Genomic DNA, 25,258 nt, shown 5'->3' with positions numbered 1-25,258 from the left:
TTGATAAGATTATTTTTACCAAATGAACTCTCTAGAAATGATGCTCTGTTATACAATGGAAAAGGATGCTAAAGAAACTTCTCCTTGTCTGTTCAATATATTTGCTAATTTTCAGATGCTGGTTTAAAAAACGAATTTTTTTTTTTAACAAATCACATTTTAAAAAGAAAATAAAAATAGAACAAGAAAGTCACTGTGATTGCAATGGTATGAGATGTTGGAAAATTGGATGAGTACCAAAAGGTAACATTGGGAAGACTAGTTCAATGTGAGCCTCAGACATACAGTCAGTTTAAAACCAGCCTGGGCTACATGAGACTTGGTCTTAAAAACAAAAAACACAGAACAAACAGCTATGATTAAACATTACAAAAGCACATTAAAAATGGCCATGAGTGTGGTCAGATTACAGCTATTTTTCTGTTTCCAAACTACATTTAATAATATTATAAAAAGACTATACTAGTAAGCATTTCTATATTAATCGAAGTCTGAAAAGCAATCTACAAACCATGTGTAGTCTGATAAACTCTCAAATTCAGGCTGATAGGTACCTTTATCCACGGGATCGAAATTGATAGCCTCTGAGGAGACCTTTCCGAGGGCATTTTCTGCTTCTACCCAGACTTCAATGTTGACATAATAGATAGGAATATAGCTAACCATGCATGAGGTGCCATGTTTTGTTTGACAATCAGGAAACTTCTCTGTTGCCCTAAAAATAAAATTGGAAGAATCAGCCATTAAAAATAAATTTGAAATACAAAGGTATAAAAAGTCACTGGGAAAGAGTTAGATATGACCCGAACTGTTACAGCAAAGTTCCCAATAAATGTTGGTCACCAATGACAGATCACATATTTTTAAAACTGCACTTGATCTATAGCTATCTATGGTCTTATTTCCATTGTTCATCTAAGAGAACTTCATTTTAGAATTTTGTGCTATGTCCTAAATATTCACTAAATATTATCTGTTTCCTGTGATCTCAGAATAGCAGACCTACCTCATCCATAAAGACATGCGTAAGGATCCCCTGCAGATGCTTGACATGTTGGGTAACAACGAATCCTAGGTATACACACTCCACGTGCTTCACTATGACGGTATGTGATCTCTAGATTGAGTATGGTATATCAACATCTCTAACACACTATGACGGTATGTGATCTCTAGATTGAGTATGGTATATCAACATCTCTAACAGCCTCTTCCTAAATACTGTATTATACCCACTTTTCTTGTCACGCTGTAAGGCAACATTCTGCATGTAAGATGATTTGAATTGAGGTGAATGACATCAGTTCCAAGAGACACTACTGGTCTGATAATAACTCAGAAAGAGGACTGTGGTGGTTTGATAAATATTTGGCTCATATATTTGAATGCTCTAGTCATTAGGGAGTGGCACTACTTGAAAAGGCAGGGGTTGTGGCCTTGTTGGAGGAAGTATGTCACTGGGGGTGGGCTTTGAGGTTTCAAAATCCCAAGTCAGGCCCGATGTTTCTCTCTTCCTGCTTCCTGTGGATTCAGATGTAGAACTCTCAGCTACTTCTCTAGCATTCCCTCTGTCTGCCTGCCACCATGTTCCCTGCCATGATAATGGACTCACTTCTAAACTGTAAGCTAGCCCCCAGTTAAACATTTTCTTTTATGAGAGTTGCTCTGGCCACGATGTCTCTTCCCAGCAATGGAACACTGACTAAGACAAGGACCATCTGCTTCAGGTGACCCTAGATAAAGCCATGAAGCCATTTGAGGCGGATTATATTCATGGCTGGTGATCCTATTGTTTAAAGTGTTTGGGTGCAAACTTCTAGAAGAACACTGTAAGTATAACTTGTCTGCCTTTAATTCACCAAAGGACTGCTTAGTAATGCTGTAATCTTCCTGTGATCAGAAGCATGCCCAAGCTTGTTCAATCTTAATAGCTACCTCATAGATTGGGGTTGGGGCTAGAATTAACTGAGGAGAAACACAATAAAACTTCAGGGATCATCTGAGTTCTACAGGTGCATGCACTTGTCAAAACTTACTGCATAAGAGATATACTTTAGATCTGTGCGCGTACTATATGCAAAGTCTAGTACACTCAAATATTGATCTAATCATGTAAACATGAAGTATTCAACTGTAAATCATACTAATGCCCAGCACTCACTTTAAATTCATTACAGAAAGAAATAAGCTGACTGCTGGGGCGAACGATGCAGATGCGTGCCGTAAAGCAAACCTAGTAAGATGTAACTGGAGACTCTAGGTGACAGTGTGTACAGGTTACCATTCTTTTAGCTTTGGTGCGCATCAAAAAACCAGGTTTTTAATTTGCACAAGGCTGGCAGCACTAGAAGATGCTCAGTGTGTGTGTATGCATACACAGGCCAGTGGCTGACGGTCGGTGTCTTCGTCAATCCCCCTGCACTGTACTTCTAAGACAGTGTCACACTGAAGCTGAAGCTCAGCGGCTCGGCTGGCTGGTCACAAGCTCCAGTCTCTCTATCACCAGAGCTGAAATCACAGACCTGGACCACTGCATCTGGCTTGATCTGCAGGTGCTAGGCATCCGAGTTCGGAGCCTCCTGCCTGTGCAGTCAGCACTGTACTGACTGAGCGATCTCCCCAGCCCTCAGCTGAATGCTAGGAACACAATGTGGTGAGTGAAACTTCTGGGGAAAAAAAGCCAACCCAAATTTGGCCAAATATATAGACCTCAACATCCAACAGGTAACTCCGCTGCATGGAAAGGAAACAGAAGCAGGTAGAACCTGCTGTTTAAGAAAGAGAAGAATTTATCAACTTAAAAGATAGGAAGGGTTTTTTTTTCTGTTGTTTTTAAAATATTTTTATAAGAAAACATTTTATGAGAGATATGAGGAAATAGTAGCTGAAAGTTTGATATTAAAATATTTCAAATTTTGGGATAAAATAACAGTGTGGTGGTTTGAATAGGAATGGCTCCACAGACTCATGTATTTGAGCGCTTGGTGTTTGGGAGCGGCACTATTAGCAGGTGTGTCCTTGTCGGGCTAAGTGTGGCTTTGTTGAGGAAGTGTGTGACTGGGGTGGGCTTTGGGGTTTCAAATGCTCAAGTCAGGCACAGTGTCTCTCTCTCTTACTGCTGCCTGCTGACCTGCATGGAGAACTCAGCTACCTCCCGGTATCACGTCTGCCTGCGTGCTTCCAACCATGCTGATAGTGGGATAAACCTCTGGATGTGAGCCAGCCCCAATGAAATGGTTTCCTTCACAAGAGTTACATGCTCATGGTGTCTCTTCACAGGAATAGAGCATGGACAAAGACACATGGCCTGTGAATGTGTCTGAAAGTCATTATTTAGAGCTGTGCCCTGCAATCTCTATGAAGAGAACACGGCTGGGTTTCTCCTGAAGGTAGTAGCATGGGGCAGAATCCACAATGCTCACTGTTGACCGGTGCACATGAAGAGCACATTAATTCTGCTGTCAGAGGATGTGAGATGTCAGAAAATAGTCACCCAATGTCACTACTGACAAAATGAAAGCCCCAGCAACAGTGTCTGATAATCCAACAGAGGGCCTATCTGGCATTAACTTACCACTCGGATTTCAAAGTGTAGTTAGTTTCCAGGTACGTCTCCCTTCCTGGGTCCCACTGACACAGCATATTCTTCCCATCATTCACAATGCAACTCAAATTTGTAGGTATATCTGGGGGAACTGAAAGGATATAAGCATTTTTTTATTATCCAAAATAAATCCTTTATACAGAAATGTTATTCAACTTATATAACACCTAAGACCCACCTCAATTAGATAAACAAACCCAAGATAAAGATATGGGAGTAATGAGAAACAGATGTTAATATCTTTTCCTTCAAACTTCTAAATACTTTTTAGGTCACTACATACATATGTCATTAATTTATTGCTTTTACATTAGTTTTCTATATAATTTTTAAATTTATAATCAGATAAATTATCAGTAATGTCTCTATTAAGTGTTTTTAAAACTAATAAATAATAAAGGCAGTTATAGGAGCAAAACTGATTCATCTATACTTTATTTTGCTTTTGTACTTTAGGATAGGGTCCTACTATGTAGCCCATACTCTCAATCCTCTTGTTCCACACCCCAGGTGCTGAGATTTCTGGCATGTGCTACCACACCTCACTGTTAAATTTTTGTCCTTATTGTTTTATGACACTGGAGTGGAAGAAAAGTAAATGCTGGTTCCACTCTTCTTAAAAAATGCATTTTTAGGATTATAATTACATCACCTGCCCTCTCTTTCCTCCCTCTAAGACATCCATGCTCTCCCCAATTCCATGGCCTCTTTTTTCAAGTGTTTCTCCATTTTCTTTATTCAGGGACCTGTTTAACTTGAGCCATTCTCAGTAATGAGGAGACAAAAGTTGCTATCAACTTTGCAGAAGCTCTGCAAATCGGTAATAAATACTCCTGCGGATACGGAAGCATCTCTGGTCAAAGCATTTTCCAAGAGCCTGACAATATGTTTGTGTATAGCAGTGAAAACGTGCTTAGTATTTCCAACACTTTCGTAAAATAAGCACTTCCGAAAGCTACTGAACCAAGACTGCTCTTGGGACACTAACAGAAATCACTAAAAATGAGTCTGGCAAGATGGAAACAAGACAAGAATCTTACAGCCGGAAAGTACAGTGGTTCCATACACGTTCTGCTCGATCTGTCCAAATGACAGGACATTGCAGGTGAGCTGGACCGTCTGGAGGTTCATGTCTGTGAAGGTGACACTAGATGTGGTTCTGTTGATGACGGTGACCTGCTCCTTGGGAACAGCAGCATGGTTTGTCTTCCACACGATGAAACTAGCATTTACATAGTACTGCTGAAGACACTTTTCCTTCAGCACACAAATGGCAGTGAAGTTAGAGCCACGCTGGACAACCGGAAACTCAGGATAGATATAACCACATGGCTCCACAATCTGACCTGAAAAAGAACAACAGGCTGTATTAAGTGGCCTGACTTTGCCTAGCATATGTGATGCCTTGGGCTCAATGCCTAGCACTGTGACAGGAACAAGACAAAAAATTGTTCCAATACAAAATGGTATCCGGATAGCAGCACTCAATGTAGATTCCACAAATTTATTATAATCATTCTCTGAAGAAAAAGGAAATGGAAGACTAAAAAAATTGTGGTCTGAATTCAATACCTAAATTTGTAAAGAAATATATAAATGATAATGAACGAAATATAAAAAAAAAATCACTGAGCCTATGGTTCAATATTCTGATTTTCCTTAGAAACCAGTCATGCAAAGCTGCCCATCCCCCACACAGCCCCGGATTCAGAGAGCCTACACTAACTCCAGAGAGCAGGTGGTCAGTCTCCCTCTCCAGCTCTGGATGCCGGTGGAGGCGAGGCTGCAGGAACAGAGAGACAGACATGATGTCCATGTCAGACCGCAGCCAGAGAGCAGCCCAAACCAGAAAGACCAGAAAACACAGGCAAGTTTGTGTTTTTACAAGGTGTTGAGGACAGGCTTTTCTGAGAAAACAAATGAACTAGTTTTAGCAATAAATGTGTTTTATCCATCAAAGCACGGAATAAAATTTTCTATTTAAAGAAAGAGGAAAAGAAGAAAATCAGGTACAATCAAAAAATAAAACCCAATTACACAATTGAACTGTCTTGCCCCAACTGCTGAGGGCAGTAGCAGACTACCTCTCATTTCGCCTATTTTCAATACCCCAGATCCACATCTTTGCAGCTGGAATTGTTTTGGGGAATACACAGTAGACTATCACTATTACAGTTACAGAGCTTATTTCCTGTATTTAAGTATAACTTAGTACCAGTGAGCAACCTTCCCCTCCCCTCACCTCCTAAGCTGATAATAACTACCATTTTACACTCAACTTTTTTATGAGATCAATGTTTTTAGATTTCACAGGTGAGATCCTGTGGTATTTGTCTTTCAGTGTCTGGCTTATTTCACTTAACATGTTTTCAGTTCAACTTATGTTGTCCCAAATGACAGCATCTCACCATTTTAAAGATGGAATCGCATTACATTATGAACATACACACTCATTTCCATTATCCACTTACGTATTTCTTGGCCATTGTAAATAGTGCTGCAATAAAAACACAGGTCTCATTTTGACATATGATTTAATTTCTTTTTTATTGTTTACCCAATAGTGAGAATGCAGGATGATGATTGTTAATTGGACAGGATTCAGACTTGCCTAGGAGATAAACTTCTAGGTCTATCCATGAGGGGGTTTTTAGATTAAACTAACCGAGGCGGGAAGACACAATCTAAATGTGGGTGGCACCTTGGCACGGACTGGGGTCCTGAGTGATAGGAGAGAGTGAGCCGCACACTAACATTCATGTTTCCCAAGTGTGTGCATGATGTGATCCTGCTGTACCAAACTTCTGCTGTCACACTTCCCCAGCCCATGGGACGAGCCAGCCACTCAAGTCCTGCGTTCCTCAAGTTGCTTTTCACGTATTTTGTCATAGCAATGAGAAAAGTAACTATTACAACCTGCTAGTGTAACTGCCTTTTCTTTAAGAGCCCTGTATTAGTTTTGAAAATATCTGTACTAATATAAAATGCCATCAATACTGAATTTGGTTTCCCTTTGTCTACTCTCCTGCCAGCATGTACCTTAGGTTTTAGTGCTAATAGTCTAACAGGAAGCAGGTCATTCCTTACTATGACTGTGGTGGGCACTTCCTGATCAGTGCTGAGTTATGTTTTCATGGGATCATTAGCCATTGCATGTCTTCTCTTGAGAAATGTCTACTTAGATCTACTACTCATTTAAAAATTATTTATATTTTTTATTATTTATATAAATATTTTATGTTTATATTTTTCTATTGAGTTGTCTGAATTCCTTACATAATTAATATTAATCCTTTATCATGTGTATGATTTGGAATATTCCCCTATTTGGTGAATGTCTTTTATTTGGTTGATTTTCCTTGCTATACAGAAGCTAAAACAACTTGTCTATTCTTGTTTATTCCTATGCTTTGGGATCCCAGTGGGAAACCCCTCAACCTGTTCCGATATCCTGAAGCATTTCCCTACAGTTTCTTCTAGTGATTTCATAGTTTCAGGTCTTATATTAAAGTCATTAATTCAGCTGGTTATGGTACACATGCCTTTAATCCCAACACTTGGGAGGCATAGGAAGGTAGATCTCTTGTGAATACAAAGCTGACCTGGTCTACATAGTGAGTTCCAGGGTAGCCAGAGTTACACAATAAATAAGACTGTGTCTCAAGACAGACAAAAAGAAAGAAAGAAGGAAAGGAAGGAAGGAAGGAAGGAAGGGAGGGAGGGAGGGAGGGAGGGAGGGAGGGAGGGAGGGAGGGAGGAAGGAAAGAAAGAAGTAGCCTCTAATCTGTTTTGAGTTGATTTCTCAAACTGCTGACAAAAGTAGAAAAACTAGATATTCAATTACCCCATATCTTGATCTGAAGAGACTGGACTTAAATATCTCAGCACCCTTGTCAAAGATTGGTGATTATACATAATGAATTTATTTCTATGCTCTCCAGTCTTTCCTGCTGCTCTGTTTTTATGTCCACACCATGCTGTTTTAATTACTGTAAAATATTTTGAAGTTAGTTAGTTTAATGTCTCTATTTTTGTTTATTTTGCTTGACTATTTTGGGTATTTAGGTATTTTGTGGTACCACATGAATTTTAGCATTTTTTTTCTAATTCGGTAGACTGCTTTCAAAAATACAGAAATGTTAACAATACAGATTCTTTTAATTCATGAACATGGATTTGTCTTTTCATGTTTTTCTATCTTTTTCAAAAATTATTTCATTAGGTTTTATTATTTATATTTTACAGATATTTTTAACTCTGACTAAATTTACTTATATTTATTTTTGGAACTACTGTAAATAATATTGCTTTTTCAGATACTTTACCATTAGCATATAGAAACACTACTGTGTAGATGGAAGTTTCTGTCCCGCAGTTGTTCAGTCCCAAAGAAGCACACAGAGGCTTATATTAATTATTAACTGTTTGGCCTATTAGCTCAGGCTTATTATTAACTAGTTCTTGCAACTTAAATTAACCCATAATTCTTGTCTGTTTTACCATGTGGTTTGGTACCTTTTCTCAGTAAAGCATTCTCATCTTGCTTCCTCTGCATCTGGCTGGTGACCAATTCTCCTTTCCTCTTCCCAGAATTCTTGGTCCAGTAACCCCAACTATAGTTCCTGCCTGTCTACTGACCAATCGGCATTTTATTAAACTAATGAGTGACAAATCTTTACAGTGTAGAAGAGCATTGTCCCATAGCACTACTGACTTATATATGTTAACTTTTTTTTTAATCCAGCAACTTTTTTGAATTCATTGATTAGTTCTGCTTTTTCATGGACTCTTTGGGGTTTCTGTTGTGTAATATTAATTGAAGATGTGTTACATTCATTTATGCTGTGGAATATTTATTTAATGATGCAAAGATGTGTTACATTCTTTCATATTGTATTTGTTTAACTCTGTGAAGCTGTGTTACTTTGCTGCATAAAATACCTTATTGGTCTAATAAAGAGCTGAACGGCCAATAGCTAGGCAGGAGAGAGAGGCAGGTGGGACTGCCAGGGAGAGAAAATAAATAGAAGGAAAGAACGAGGAGCAAAGGAGCAAGAAAAGCAGGAGAGGAGGGCTTTAGAGGCCAGCCACCCAGTAAGACAGCCAGCCAAGGAGTAAGAAGTAAGGAAAGATATACAAAAATAGAAAAGTATAAAAGTCCGGAGTCAAAACATAGACGGGATAATTTAAGAAAAGGTGTCTAGAAACAAGCCAAGCTAAGGCCGGGCATTTATAAGTAAGAATAAGTTTCCTTGTGATTTATTTGGGAGCTGGGTAGTGGACCTCCAAAGAGTAAAGGGCAAACAAAGAGTTTCCTGTATATAAGACCAAGTCACCTACATGAGACAATCTAACATCACCTTTCCTAACCAGTATGTCTTTTATATTTCTTTCTTTTGCCTGATTGATTGCTCTGGTTAGGTCTTCAAATATCACATTTAACAGAGGTTGTTAGAAATAAAGGTAGTGAAAATAACCTCTGTCTTGTGCCAGGATCTTAGAGAAAAAGGTTTCAGCTTTTCTCTATGAAACATGTTAGCTGTGGACTAGAGATTTGTGTGTGTGAACTTTTATTGTGCTGAAATATTCTTCCTATACCCAATTTATTATTTTAGGTTACGAAAGGTTTTACATGAAATTTATCAAATGCATCTACTAAGGGGATCCTACAGTTTTTGTCCTCCAATCTGTCAGTGCTGTCATTTGAATATGGTAATTAGTCCTTACACCTCCGCAATTAAGGCATTTAATCAGAGTAATAATGTGCTGTTGGACTGCATTCTTAGTACTTTATCAAGATTTTCTGCATCTATGTTCATCAGTATATTGGTGTATAGCTTGTATGTTAGTGTGTTGCCTGGTTTTAGTATCAGACAATGTTGGTATGGTAAGCATTTTCAAAGTAATGATATAGGGCCCAGACTGGCCTTGAACTTGAAGTCCCCCTGCCTCAGTATTCTGAGTGCTAAGACTACAGATAAACGCAGCATGCTTAGCTCACACTCACTACTTCTTATGCTTATGTCTCTACCTTCTACCCACTTATCCAGGTCAGATGCTTTGTAGTCGCCTTCCCCATCTCTGTAGTTTCAGCAACTGTGAGTTTAAGGCTGCCCCCCCCACCCCGGCTTGCTAGTGGGTTTCTGGGCTGTTACCCATCCTATCTGGGCTTCAGTGTAAGGTAACACTTTCTTTCACTGGGAACTGTTCAAGGGAAAGCTGAACTGCGCAGTGTGACGAGAGCTGACCTAAAGCGGTGCTCTGCAAACTATCTGCGACAGAGGTCAGGGGTTTTCTTTCAACCTGCACAGATTTGTATTTCTGTTTGCTGACTCTATTGACCACATGCTTGGTTGTCATAGCTATGTCAAACCGTTTCCTAGGGGCTGGAGAGATGGCTCAATGGTTAAGAACACTTGCTGAAGACACAGAGGACTGGAGTTCAATTCTGAGCACCCACAGAGCGACTCATAATCTGTAACTCCAGTCCCAGGGGATCTGACATACTTATTTGGCCTCCCCAGGGACCAGGAATATGTGTGGTGCATGAAAAGACATAAACACAGGCAAAACAGGTAAATTTTCTTAAAGTTTCCTAGATATATATTCTTAATTTCTTCACTCATCTGCTGTCAGGTGGCCATCAGGTTAGTATCACTGCGCTGCTCCTAGCACTTCCTTACTCTGGTATGTAGCCACACCGCTGGGTGATTTCTCTTATTTCTTTATCTATTTATTAAGTGTTTACTTATTTATTATGTATACAACATTCTGTCTGCGTGTATGCCTGCAGGCCAGAAGAGCGCACCAGACCCCATTATAGATGGTTGTGAGCCACCATGTGGTTGCTGGGAATTGAACTCAGGACTTTTGGAAGAGCAGGCAATGCTCTTAACCTCTGAGCCATCTCTCCAGCCCTATTCCTTTATTTAAAAATATTTTTGCATGCCCCCAAACTTACCATTATTGAAATATAGCTAATGAGTTTCATTCAGTATTTATGACTCAAATAAATGATATAAAACATATTATCAGGCATAATTGTACTAGTGACATTTCTCTCAATAATGACTCTATAAAGAATATATATAAGCACAATTATTTAACCATTAAACATGAGCCTAATTACATAGCATATATATAAAATATAAAGTCGAATTTGTAGAGTTGGGACATTTCATGAACCTTACCTATAGATTCAGTAGTGAGGAAAATAAACAAAGCTTGTGTTAGCCAAATCCTCATTGCTGACATCTTGCATCGATGTTCCTGTAAAAGACACACTGTGAAATTTAAAAACCCGTTCTCTTGGACACAAGCTAAACAAAGGCTTATTTCCACTGTGCAGCTATTTTCTGAAAGGTGGTAGAATGTCTATGTGAACGCAGAAAGGGAATATTTTTCCATTCACTAAAGTTATGGATTCACAAAACCGCTTGATGACATCAATAGTTAAGGACCAATCCCACTTTTTTATGTGTGAAATCATATGTACAAGTGCATGCCTGATATGTATGATGTGAGATGGAGTATTTCAGAAATATCTGAATGGCAAGGTCCCCTCTAAAGAACCTCAGAAGACCTAGACAAATGAGAAATTCAGCTCAGTGTGACTAAATCAGTCTGAGACAGGAGGAGGATACCTACAAAGTACTCAAAGATTATAACCTCATAGAAAAACAAGCATGTCTTTTGAGTAGACAGTTTATAGAAAAATAAACACATGGAACTAAAATGGGAAAAGACATTTTTAAACTACTCACAAAGAGATGCAAGTTAAAAAAGCGATAGGAACGAAAAATGATACAAACACCCTGGAAAACAGTGGGGCGGGCAAGGCTTTAGTAAGTTAAAGAACACCCTCTAAAGCCTGGCGTTACACACCTAACAACTTATCTAACGAAAATAAGAACAACGTATGTCCACACAAAGACATACTCAAATTTATAGAAAATTTATTCAGAAAAATCTCAAACAGGAAACAACCCAATTGTCTACTGATCGGTGAATGGATAAAGGAAATCAGCTCAGGGCATATCTACAGAACAGAATAAATAGCACACAGCAATAAATGGGAACAAACTAAGGATACATCAAGCACAAGGAAAAATCCTCCACAGTGTGTGGAGTGAAAGGCGCCAACCACAACAGGTTGCATGAGCAAACCAAGGAGACGTACAGCAAATCAGGGATCCCTTAGCTGAGGTAGAGCGGAGAAGAACGGAGTCTTTTGGACTGATGAGATATTCAGTAACTTGATTTGATTTTGGTGGTGACTTTACCAAGACTATAAGTATTTGTGAAGCTTCACTGAATTGTGCCAACATGACAAAGGCTCTGATCTGAGACTACTCTACTTGGAAACTGATAATTAGCTTGCTGTAGTCTCGTGAACACCTGCAAAACATTTTAAGACCTTGAGTTAGGAACAAAAGACAAAATTCTTAGCAGCAGCAAAGTATCAAAAGTTTCCTTTGCTAACTACTAGCTCATTCTGCAGAGTTCTGTAAAGTCAGGTGACACCTGCAGATAGCAATTGTCTTAGAAGACAAAAAGATATGGCTTAGGAAACCACAGGGTAAAGTGAGTAGGAGACAGTCTGGCCTTTTACTCTAGAGGGGGCCATTACAATCTTTTAAACTGCAAGCAAGCCTTCCTAAGAAAAACAGTATTTCAACATCCTTGAAATGATAGTAAGGGTGGAGCAGTCAGGGCTTTTGCAACTAAGACATACAGTATGCAAAAATAATGACCCACTCTTTTTAGTGTTTACACATTGAATCTTAATTATAATCAAATAACACTCTACAGACAAGGTCTACATACGTAGAAACAAACACGTGCTAATGTCTTCCAAAGGGTATACATATAAAAATGGTTCATGGATGCCCAAGGCAGGTGCAGCTCCACAGATCAGGTTCTCAGTATACACGGGGCATAGGTTCGACCTCCAGCAATAAGAAAAACCAAAACACATCCAAAAGCTGCTGAGAAGCAGCCAGACAAACTGGCCAAGTCAAGTAATGGAGCCATAGCAATTAGTAAGAAGAATGTACAAGTCTGCGCAGCCCGTGAACTCTCGCACGCACTACAGAACTAGAGCGGGGTGGGCTTGTGACTGCGCAGTGCCATGAGGAAATGGAAAAGCTTTCACTGTGATGACTAGAAGTATTACTTCCTAATTTTAAAACTCTCACTGAGATGTGAGGAAACAGCGTCTATTAAAGTGCCTGACAGCAAAGTACAGCTTGTGGCTTAGTTTGTTTTAAAATGGACAGTATTGTGCTGAATTTTTCTTTTGATTCTGTTGAGAGTAAACACTCAAATTAGAGATGGATTACATGTTCCTCTTACTCCATAGTTCTTGCAGAATATGCACATATTGCAAAAATACTGCATACAATGACTTCCTTGAATTTGTAAAGGCTTTCTAGGAAGCTTTTACACAGCAAAAACATGACTAGTAACTGCAGATGCAAGAAAGGTTCATTTCAGAACCAAGTGGCTCCTCTATATTGGTGATTCTTTGACTCTGGCGAGACAACGGTGGTGTGCTAAAAGATGTGTCACCAGTGACTTCCTCGAGTAATGCTCAGCACACAGATTTTGGACGGTTTGCTTGAGAACTCAGAACAAATACGCAGTAACTGCTTTGTTACTTGTTCTTTCATTCCATGGAAAGTGGGAAAAAAAGCAGTGAAATTATAACTGATGAATATTTAATAACTGTGCCACTTTAATTATTTTTGCCTACACTCTGACTTTTATATTTATTTCCATTTATAAAAAGCTAACAAGGGCAGGATGAAGACTGAGTAAGGGCTGCACTGACTGAGCAGGATACCAGTATCAGCTGTTACTACAAGGGAACAGCCAGGACTGCAGACCTTATGTGAAGCCCAGCTGGGTTCCCTGGTGACTTGGGGAGAGATCAGGTGATCTTTACAGAACGTGTTACTCAGACTCTGTCTGCAAACTACTAGCCATAACTACATTAAATTGAGCTAAATTATTTTACTATCACCCACCCTTCACTCCTTTCCAGTTTATGCTAACAGACACTGAACTGTCTTGCTGCACAGAATGCTAGCATACTAGTCATTCTTCCTTTTTCCCCCTAAGGTTTCTCTGCAGCTTTGGAGCCTGTCCAGCAACTAGACTGGCCTTGAACTCACAGAGATCCACCAGCCTCTGCCAGGATTAAAGGCCTGCACCACCACCGCCCAGCTATTTATTGGACTTTTACAAAAGAAAAGCAAAAATTCAGACAAACTACTTACCCAACTCACAGAATTAGCACATGAAAAGGCATGGATCTGAAGCAAGTCCTCTGCCTCCAAATGTCCTGTTCCTTCCTCTGGGTCTCCCTGTGGAGAGAGAGCCTTGTTCAGAGAGCTGACTTTGATAAGCATTGTACTAGGATCTTTGAGAACTTCTATTTCGTTCATATTCAGCCCTACTCCTTCTCTAACTCCCGGATCCATCTGCACATGTGTTCTTCAAATCCTTCACTGGCATCTGTTTTCGAGTAGCACATGTGAGAGAACTTCTGAATAATCCTACAAACACTTGAGTGAGAATATTCAATAGCTCAGTGGTTATTAGTATGCCTTTTTCCCCCTTCAAGAAAAGGTTTTGCTATGTTGTCCTGGTTGGCCATTAACTACCACAGTTCAAGTAATCTTCCTGCCCCAAGCCTTTGGGACCACTAGGGCCCAGTTATGTCAAATAGTGGTTCTCAATCTGTGGGCTGTGACCTCTTAGGGTCAAATGACTCTTTCATGGGGGTCACCTAAGACCATAACAAAACAAAGATATTTATATTATGGTTCATAACAGTAGCAAAATTACAGTTATAAAGTAGCAATGAAAATAATTTTATAGTTGAAGGTCACCATAACATTAACTGTATTAAAGGTTTACAGTGTTAGGAAAGCTGAGAACCATTGGTTTAATACACAGTCGCAACTATTAAAGTCACCTACATCTAACTCAACGTGATGTCTTGTAATGTCACAAGAACATTTTGTTGAAGGTAATACTAGCTGGTCCTTAGCCAGGATGACACCTTTCATCTTCTACCTGCACCGAGTTAAAACTGCTGACTCCTCAACTGTCCAGCCACGCGTGGCACTAGGTTAAATTGAGCAGTGCCAGCTATTTTTTTGAAATAACTTAAAACTTAGGCAAAGAATTGAATCTTGGATTGCTGCTTTCTACATGTTACATCTCTGATATGACACAATAACAAGGAATTAAACTTTTTACATTTTTAAATTTTCAAATGAAAAATGGTGTGTGTGGGAGGGTGGTGGTGAGGGCATGTGAATATAATTTTACCAAGAAAAATTTTTACCTGGTGAAAATGCTGTTGGATAGTTTCACAAAATTCTACACCGACAAGTTTCTGTTGTGTAAGTAAGCGTGTATTTCTTACTTTCTCAGTGGGGCTCACACGTGGAGAGTGCTGGCTACAGACTGGACCTCCATGCGCACTGCGGCACTGCGCAGGTTACCGCAGCCTTCGCTCTCCCACAGAGCACTCTCAGCCTCTCCGAACTGCTCCCACTGCCCTGCTCTCCGGGGTCTGTTTTCTCCTTCAAGATATCTGAGACATTTTCTGTACTGAACCAGACAAATGCTTAGACTTGCTTTACACAAAGACTGCAAGTCAGATTTGCTCTGTAGGCTACTGTTTGTCAAGCCCTACTCTAGATTGCCACATAATTTTCTTATTTTGCTTACTGTTTGTTCAAGGTTGAACTGTGTCCCCTACAAAAGATGGACTCAAGCCTTAACTCCTAGAACCTCAAATATGACCCTCTTTGGAAACAGGACCATTGCTGATGTGATTAGCAACAAAGCCCTAAAATTTGAAACATTAGAAAAATATTTTTATATAAGAGAGACACAGAAAAATGCCATATGACAGACGGCAGAGCCTGGGGTGACACAGCTACAAGTTAAATTAATACTGCAGGCCAGGAGGAGCCAAAGCAGGCTTTCCAGTCTCAGAACTTGTGACTTCTGGAGAAAATAACATACTGTAATTTTATTTGTTTATTATTCTGTAAATTTACTTATTTGTTTGTTTGGTTAGTTGGTTTTTCAAGACAGGTTTTCTCTACATAGCTCTGGCTATACTAGACTTGCTCTATGGACCTAGGCTGGCCTCAAACTTAAGGAGATCCACCTGCCTCTGCCTCCAAGTGCTACGAGGCATTCACCACCACTGCCCTGCATCATTTCTATAATTTTGAACCACCTGATTTATGATACTTTGTTACATTAGTCCTAAGAAATGAACACAATGTGTGTATTACCCAAATAGATTGTAAGCAAAGGAGGCAGTTTTCTGTTTGTGACATATCTCTAGATTTCAAAACCATCTTAGCATATTATATGCTTATTAAAGAAATATTTGAATGTGTGTATAACATATAATACTGCAACTTTTTGTTTGTTTGGGTTTTTTGTTGTTGTTGGTTTGGTTTGGTTTTTCTTGAGACATGTTTTCTCTTTGTAACAGTCCTGACTGTTCTGAACTTGTTCTGTGGACCTGGCTGGCCTCAAACTCACAGAGATCCGCCTGTCTCCACCTCCCAAGTGCTGGGATTGAAAGCATGCGCCACCGCCACCCAGCTAAAATACGGCAACTTAACTAGTGCTGACTCTGTGCAGACACACGCCATAGCTTTAAGAAATGAATACTAGGGTTAGAATGACTGGGCCATGTGGTAGGTGTTATGTTTAGCTATAGAGCTTTCTGGATGGTTTGAACATTTAAATATTTACTAAGTTTTAATTAGACTTGCTTCATTATTATTAGGTTTGACAGTTTTGAATATATATTCTGGATATAAGGCCTTTGTTAGAAATTTGATTTGTACATAATTATTCTGCAGTCTGTGGCCTGTTGTTTTATTAAAAACTTTTAAAAGTCTTTTTTGGTGTGTGCATGCATTATGTTCTTGTAACAATTTATAAAACAAACAACAAGACAAGAGATTTGCCTCTCTGCTTATTCTTATGCACCTTTTCCACTGTTGTGATACTTTCACCAGTTTTGAAATATGCGGCTGCTACAATGTCAAACAAAGATAAAATGCTAAGCTAGCAGGACTCCTAGATATTTAATATAGTGCTTGAATAAATAATTATTTAAAAAATACCACTCCTGCACATCAGTAATAACCAACTAAGAAATATAATAGAAACAATACTACTCATAAGAGCAGCAAAAGCAACACCAGAGTAGGAAAACCTAGTCAGAACTGTACAGCATTTCACAGTATAAAAACGTAACACAACTGACCCAATAGCAAAATAGTCTATTATAGGACTTCACACATTAATTAAAATTTCACATTAAAAATTAGAGGCTAAGGGCCAAAATTCAGACAAGAAAAAGAGGATTTAGTGTACCATCAATCAGACATAACAAAGAAGAAAACATGCACGGGCACATGAGAACAGACAAGTCAACAGCATAAAATAAAGGTTCAGCTGTATATAATCACTTTTAGGACTGGGATGTAGCTCAGTGGTTCACAGCACATCTTCATGTGTATGACTTTGTTTTGATCCCTTTGTTTGACCACAAAACAAACAAAAATCCCAGATAAATAATAAAAAATTTATAAGCTGGGCATGCGCACACCTGTAAGTCTCAGCTGGGGGACCAAGGAAGGAAAATCAACTAAGCCTAAGACTTGGAGGCTAGTCTGGGCAATATAGGGACAGCATACAAAACAAAATTTGATTTTAAATATATATGTATATGTGTGTAAAATATAAGATATATGCACATATGTGTGTGGATGTATGTACATATGTATGCATACACATATGTATATATTGTATATATCTTATATATATTGCCTCTCATGTCATTATTCAAAGATATCCTCTAGAACAAGTCCTATGAGGAAAAATACAAAAGGATATTTTTATTATACAAACATATTTCAAAGTTAATAAAAAAAGCACAAAAGTGCAGATTTTATAAACATATGGGAAAACACAAAACACTTATGACATTTGAGAACAAATCTTTTACAAGTTATCTTGCCTATTTTAGACAAATGAGAGTTTCATGAGTACTTTGATAAAGATCCATGTTCTCACCATCACTGAAGACCTAAAACACTGCAAATACAATTGATGACAAACAGTTCTCAACTACAGGAGCTAAACGCTAACAGGTAAAATATGTGCAAAGTGATTTGGGAACAGAATATCCTAGTCAGGGCTCGGGGCAACCAGCTATAAAACAAGGTTAGAGTTTTGAGAACAAGAAAACTGTGTAGGACTGAAGACCACCAACGGGAAGGTCTACCATCAAGAACTGTGCTATCTGAAACAGAGCTCTGATGAAATCAGCTTACACTAGGGGGTGCAATTGCAGGGGATGTATGTAAGACAGGACGTCCACACAAGAAAGGACTGCACAGGAGACAGCACCCCACTATTCATAAGTAATAATTAACCCACCCTTCCTTAAAGGATGAAAGGGGCTACTAAAGAGAATCTGAAATTTTGGAAGCAGGATATTCAACTTTTAACAGGGCAGCGCATCCGCTTTACTGAAAGGCATTTATTTAAGTGCTTGCTCTGGATATGAGTTCAGGCAGCTTTAAAGCATCAGTCCAGTCTCAGCACACACTAACAGACACAGCGCTCTGATTCGGGATTGCAGAAACTCACAAAATCACTCTAGCCACAGAACGAGAAAGTCCGGGCAGCCCTGCGACAGCACAAGGGCTTCTGAGGTCTTCGGTTCACCTCCTCACAGCCAGCTTCTGGTGCAAAATGCAGCCACACAGTGCAGGTGGTCCTTTCCTTTATCCACCTTTTTGTATTCTCTGCTAGCTTTTATCTCCTGGCCATGAATGAACCCAAAGGTAAAGTACTCAGGATCTACTTTTCTTTTAAAATATTTACTTTGAAGACATCTAACTTCAACTATTATCTTACCTTCAAAACAAATTTCAAGAATTCTAGCTTGAATCTTCAATTCTAGTTATGTATCATCTTAGATATTCTGCATCTGATACAAATCAATTTAATAAATATCCCCCTCAAAAGTGCTTACAACTGTATATGCTCATGCATATTCAACATATGGACTAACACACAGAACCCCCCCCCCAACACACACACAACTCTTCATTTTTGGTTGCCTAGGTCATTAAAGTCTGTTGTTCTCTGATCTACCCTTTAACTTGACTTCCACTACAAGCCTTACCCAGAATTCGTCCGCGGCCCTCTCACCTGCGGCCCTCTCACCTGCGGCCCTCTCACCTGCGGCCCTCTCACCTGTGGCCCTCTCACCTGCGGCCCTCTCACCTGCCTGTCTTTCTTGCTGACTGGACCTGACCACAGACAGCGCTTAACGATAGCTACCGCAGCTCCTCTACCACCACCTCCTCTTCCTCTGATCACAGCACTTACAAGATTTCGTCTATCAGAGAACTGGTTTCATCTATCTGCACTGCCCAACTGATCAAAATTAAAAAATAGCCAGTTTTATTTAAAAACAACAGTAAGAGAGGAGGCTGGGTACAGTTCATAGTAGAGCACTTGCTTCCAATGTGGAAAGGCCCTGGTTCAACTCCCAGCCCACCACAGAAGACAGACCGTTTCCTTAGATGTCTCTCAAACGATCCTGCTATAATCACAGAGAGAATTACAAGCAATCTGGCTTTTTACTCCAATTATGCTGAAATTATTCTTTTAGTTTTCCAACTGCAAAGTAAATATTTCAGCTCCTCGTTTTTCATGGCCTCGGCAAATTGGTCTTAACTTTCACCATTCCCATGGCCGCACACCTAGGTGGTGAGCTCCAGTGACAACAAGCTTCTAGACTTCCTCTAAAACACCTCGAATGTGGGCCTGCCAGGCCTTACAGTTTGATTCTACAAGGCCAGTGCCCTGCTGATTCCGCCCTGTTCCATTGTTTATAACCCAAATGAACATCTCTGTGGAATTTCCCCCACAAGCACAAACATCTGTGTTCCCACTGCACTTTCAGAGTTCCCTAAAAGGATTCAAACTCGAGCACAGTAATTACACAGCTTCATCAGCTGAGAGTCTTGAAGCCCTTAGCGAACAGCTGAAAGGTCAGTTTATGTATGTATGCACATGTGTAAGTGGTACTGACGGAGAATTATGCATGTATGCAGTGCTGAGGACTGAACCAGCAAGTACTCTCCTATTGGCTATGTTCCCAGCCTAACAATGAGCTTTAAAAGACCTGGTAGAACCATTTTACCCTGTCACTCATGAAGACAATATGAAAAAGTGACATGTACTACAGTTAAGAGTTCAGCCTAAACTCAGGTTATCTAAGAGTAAATATAGAATCTGACAATGTCTGGGCTTGCTGTGTGTACCAGACGCTAATAAGACCTACTTCTATAAGGCTATGTTCAAACAGAGACTGACACACAAAACTGCACAGGTTACTGGTTATTAAAATGAATATACTGTAAGTAACAGCACATGGCAGTCCTTTACGAAGTTCTATGCCCTCCGTTCTGTTTGAACAGGACCTTGCTAGCTTCCCCTTTATCCAAACCTTATCCAGGTCTCAAGGCTGACCTCTAGGAAACACACTGGCTACTTCAGTTCCAATCTTTACGTCACTCATTATTTACTTGAAACTCCTCTGTATCCAGGTAATTTTTCACACACCAGTTTGTCAATCCAATTTGGCAAACGTTCAAGAACCTAGATGCTATCTCAGGAATCTTTATTAACTCCACAGAAGGCTGAGTGCTTAGTAAAATAATCTCAACAGAAACCTCACCTGTGATCAAACCACTTGGCAATCAAAGACACAGAGAAAGCTGTGAGAATATTTCCATGTTCCTTTTAGCAACATGTATCAGGGCCAGGTGATATGCGGCAAAATGAGATCTGAAATCATGTCTAGGGAAAACCCTTCTCTGCTACTGCAGTGCAGCGGGCAACACTCAAATTATACTAATGAATTTTCTATAAAAAATCTGCCAATAGGGCAGTTTGTGAGCACAGGGTTTGGAGTCATATAATTTTTGAGCCTGTCTCCATTTCTAAAAAGGAGATATTGCAACACCCACTTCACAGGTTTATAATAATCAGCATTCACCCTAGTATTTAGCTGAAATGCCACATTCTCTTAGGAAAAATACTTTTAAATGAAAGCTGTCATAAATAAAATAGAACAAAATGTCCAGTTACATAAGAATGTTGTATTAAATGAGCAGGTAGCAGTGTTTGACAGTCTAGATCACCTATGCCAACAATACAAATGAGTGGAAAAAAATTCTACTATAAAGTTTATCCTTATCTGACATTTCCCCCTTGCAATTTTTTTCTTTCATCTGTGAGTAGAAATAAATGGGCATAATTATTCTCTAAAAGAAACCTGTGGAAAACACAATTTAATCTACAATCAGATTAATTCTTTTAATAATACAGTATTCCAGCTTAGAGTTCAAAATTAATTCAAAATGTTAAATATGAACATAAAATTAAGGCGAGGCGATCATCCCCTCAATAATGAGTCAGTAATTTCAAATTAAGAGTGGTTCCAACGGGAAGCTGGCAGCCACACATGATCTAGAAGGGTTTGTTTACAGCACTGACCAGACCAAACAGCTCAATCTTGCAGAGGATTCCTGCTGACATTCCAGTGTCAACTGACACTTTTGAAGCAGTACAGCTGTGGAACGTCCAACAACTACACAAATTAAGCCCAAATGAGTTTCCTTTTGATGGAAAATGACAAAAAGAGCAGTGGGCCATGCCTTTGACAATATGTCTTGTTTGGCGTTCTGAATTACAACGTCGTTCATCAAGGAAAGAAGAGAGCCCCCCTGCTACTTGGAAAAACAAAAAAGAACAAAAAAAGTTTACACTTAGGAGTAGAGGTGAAAATTTACACACAGATGGGATTGCTCTCGGGCTGGAAAGGCAAGCAGGATTTATTAGGAAGGGTGCGTAGAAGGGACCGGAGGATGCGTTAATATTCATAATCACTGAACTTTCATCAACGCCAAAACGTTGCGATTTCTGGGTGAAAAGTTCACTTTGGGAAAGAGAAATCAAGAGCAGGGAGTGAAGTCAAGTCTGGGGCGGGTGCCATTTCAGGGGACACAGAAGACTACACTTTTTGGAGCCATGTCCATAGTTGGTTTGGGGGACAAGGCACGGGAACTGGGAGAACGCGGGACGTGGTTACCCAGGACGCGCGATCCCGAGGGAACTTTGGGGTGGGGAGCTCCGGAACTGTGCGTCAGGAACGCGGCTGGAGAAGTGACAACGCCAGGGAAGTGGAAGCCAGGCGTGGGGACGGAAGGAATGCGGGGATTCCCAAGCCGGCCGGACGGGCTCCGGGTGTGCGCGCCGCTCCAGCCCGGCCCCGCTGGGCCCCGGGTGCCAGGTGGCGGCCGCGCCAGGCAGTCCGCCCCCTCCCGCGCCGGGGCCCTGCTCTCCTCACCTCAGACCGCGAGCCTCGCCGCTTCCGCGTGTCCCGCAGCGTCGCCGATCAAGGCCCACACCGCCTGCCCCTCGGCTGAGCCGCAGCCCGGCGGGCTCGAAACTCTGGCCTCCCGACGGCACACGCCACCCTCCGCCCGCGGCCGACCTAGGCTCCCCTAGCCCCGCCCCTTGTGGGTCCGCCCCCCAGTGTCGGAACCCTGGAGCTGATTGGCTCGGATTGGTCCCGGAGTGCGCGGCCATTGGTCCGGGGTCGCCGGAGACGAAGGGGCGGGACTGCGTGCCGCTGCGATTCCCGTAATGCGGCTCCCGGCATCCCGGATTCCCGTGGCTGAGCCCCGTCTTCTCTCCCAGACGAGATCGAAGGCTTCCCCGCTGCCGCTCATCCGCGGGTGGCCGGGCGGAAGGTTCCATTTCCCTCTCGCTCGGTCTCGCCTGCCTCTCTGGGCGGTCTTCCCCGAGGGCGTGCTAGCCTCGGGAGACCGCCCGGAGGCCCTTGGGGCTCTGGAGGCGAGGGAGCTCCCTGGGGACAGGGCAGGGCTTGATGGCTGTGAATGCACACGCCAGTGGTGACCGCTCCAATCCTAGGCTTAAGTAAAGGAACCTTGCTTCTGGACTGTTTTGTTGTTAGTAAATGAGTTTGGGTGTGATTGATTGATCAGTGAGTCCCAGAAGTGGTGACTTGCCACTCATGATTTTTTGTTGTTGATGTGTTTTTGTGGTTGCGGCTCCTGATCTGTGATTAGAAATACCGCGGAAAAGCTAATTTCATTGTAATTCACCACCCTTCCCTCCACTGAAAAATGAACCTAAAGGCTCTCGTGTGTGTGTGTGTGTGTGTGTGTGTGTGTGTACCCCCACTCCACACCACACAAAGCAAGATAAGAAGCTTAAAGATAAGGGATGTGTGTCTGTAAAGTAATACTCCAGTTCGTGTTGGTCAGCTGAGCATGGGGCCTGCCCTGGAGTGTCGTTGATATCAGTGTGACTCCATTGAAGAAAACTGATTCTCTCTTTCCCAATATCTATCTTTTTGTGTGTTTTGTTCTAAAGGAGAGAAAGGACAGGAAGTTGGATGGATGGATGGATGGTGTGTGGGAAGAGTTGAGGGGCAGCAAAGAATGTGATAAAAGTATATTCTATAAAATTCTCAATAAAAATTTTTAAAAGAGATTAAAAGTGAAAAAAATGATTCAAAAAGAGAGAGACTGCAGACAAGGGACTTTTGGGAGAATGGTAAGCTACAATAATGATTTAAGGAGCAAATAATACCCATAAATTAGTCATTTTAAAGTTCTTTGTTATGTTGAAGATTCAGCTGGAATAAAATGGATCAAGTGCAACATCTCTCCCTAACCCCTTTTCCTTCTCTCTCTGCTGCAGATCTCTATACCCCAGCTCTAAATCATGACCCCTTAGCTGTTGGTGGGATGCTTTGCAAAGCCACTGTTAAAGGAGTCCCAGACACGCTTGAGGTTGATGCTTCAACCAAAGATGTGTTCGGCTCTCGCCGCTGCTGTCTGCTAACCTTCAGAGTGTGGCTAGATAGGGGTAGAAAGACTTGAAGAGACGTTGTTCAGCTGAAACGCTTACAAAGGTGCAGCTAAGGTGGCTTTGGAACAATGCATAGCACTTCATGGTGCCACTGCTTCCAGACTGTCGAAGTGCAGGCCCTGGCACTGCTCCTTTCCGTCCCCATGGCCCTGGAAAAGCCCGGGTTTCTTTGTCTGCAGCATGAGGATAAAGGTTCTGACCTGCTAAGTTGCAAGAATGAAATTCTTTAAAATGCAGAAAGGGTTTGACACATGATTATAACATTCAGTTATCCTTGAATGTCTCTTACGCCGTTGCTTCTCAGACCTTCCTGCATTACAGCATTCATTTAAAGTTCGGTTTCTCTGAGGTGGTCAGGAGTAGAAGGAGGTTAGTATCTCGTAACACATTCACCTCCTTGACCATTAGTGGAGAACACGAAGGTCTATGCTGTCCTTACACATATGTACCTTATCACTTATTTATGGCTGTTTGTATTGGCTTTCTTGGCACTAAAAGACTCACATTTTGTGAGAGTAATTAAAATCCTAAGCAAAGGGGCCGGAGAGATGGCTCAGCAGTTAAAATACTTGATGCTCTCGCAGAGGATCCAAGTTCAATTCCCATCACCCATATCAGGTGGCTGATGGCCACCGTAACTTCAGTTCCGGGGACTCCAGTACCCTCTTCCGACCTCCAAGGACGCCCGCATACACATGGAGCACATAAACTCAAAAGGACACACACTCATTCAGAAAAATAAGTTTGACAACCAATCCTGAACAGAAAAGATTAATCAGTGTTGGACAAAGAAGTTCCAGAACCACAAGACAATAGGAAATACCCACTCTGGAGGCTGCTGGATTTTTCCAGACCTCTCTGTAGAATGTTGATCCTGAAATGAGCGCTTTCTGGTTAAGAATTGGTCACTAGACAGCCCTATCAAACATCGCAACAGGCACCTTTTTTTTTCTTCCAGTTGTAACATCTTGTTTCTAAATATGGTTGATAATAAGTACTAGTTAGTGAAAGAAAGGACAGGAAGAAGAATGGGCAGAGGAGTGTCATATGACCCACCTTTTTTTCCCCTTCCAGTTGTAACATCTTGTTTCTAAATATGGTTGATAATAAGTATTAGTTTGTGAAAGAAAGGACAGGAAGAAGAATGGGCAGGGGAGTGTCATATGACGACCCTGCCCCCCCAACTGTGATTGGGACCCGTGAACAAAGCTAATGACACGTGGCAAAAGCTGACGACAAACTTCTCCTGCTTCTGCTGACTACACCTGCGCCCTGCGATGCTTCTGAAACTCTGCGTCAGTCCTACAGTTGATCACACACCTTGCTATCTAATGATTGCAGCATGCGTCTCGATGATTCAGTGACTGCAACAGGCTCGCAGTTTCTCATCCTTTCCCCGTGATCATCGCCTTCATCTTATATGCAGGCAGCCCGCAGGTAATGCCACACCTTTATCCTAGTCATTTCATGAAATTGCTCCCTCTCCCAAACTTGGGGCTGTGTTTCATTCTCAGTCCTTAGCCACCTACCTCTGCACCTCCCTTTTGTGCTCACTCCCACAGAATCTGCAGCCTGTCCTCAGTGTGACCTCCAGACTTTGTTCTCAGAGCTTGTCAG

General features: G+C 41.0%; 1 protein-coding gene across 1 annotated transcript in view; it reads right to left on the bottom strand.

Annotated features, from left to right (window-relative positions):
- The window catches only part of Il6st (interleukin 6 cytokine family signal transducer), a 37,922-nt gene extending 15,685 nt beyond the window's left edge, over positions 1 to 22,237 (bottom strand). The window contains exons 1-6 of the mRNA XM_048443015.3: positions 22,089 to 22,237; positions 13,885 to 13,971; positions 10,795 to 10,873; positions 4,645 to 4,950; positions 3,575 to 3,695; positions 555 to 715 (exon numbers count right to left, since the gene is read on the bottom strand). Coding sequence (XP_048298972.3) covers positions 555 to 715; positions 3,575 to 3,695; positions 4,645 to 4,950; positions 10,795 to 10,858 — 652 coding nt within the window. The 5' untranslated portion in view covers positions 10,859 to 10,873; positions 13,885 to 13,971; positions 22,089 to 22,237. The remainder of the gene's footprint in view (positions 1 to 554; positions 716 to 3,574; positions 3,696 to 4,644; positions 4,951 to 10,794; positions 10,874 to 13,884; positions 13,972 to 22,088) is intronic.
- Positions 22,238 to 25,258: the final 3,021 nt, after the last annotated feature.

Source organism: Myodes glareolus, chromosome 15, assembly GCF_982192425.1.
Source record: "Myodes glareolus chromosome 15, mMyoGla1.1, whole genome shotgun sequence".
Classification (NCBI taxonomy): Eukaryota; Metazoa; Chordata; class Mammalia; order Rodentia; family Cricetidae; genus Myodes; species Myodes glareolus.
Note: the sequence above shows the minus strand (reverse complement) of the source record. Positions and strands in the feature narration are given on the sequence as shown.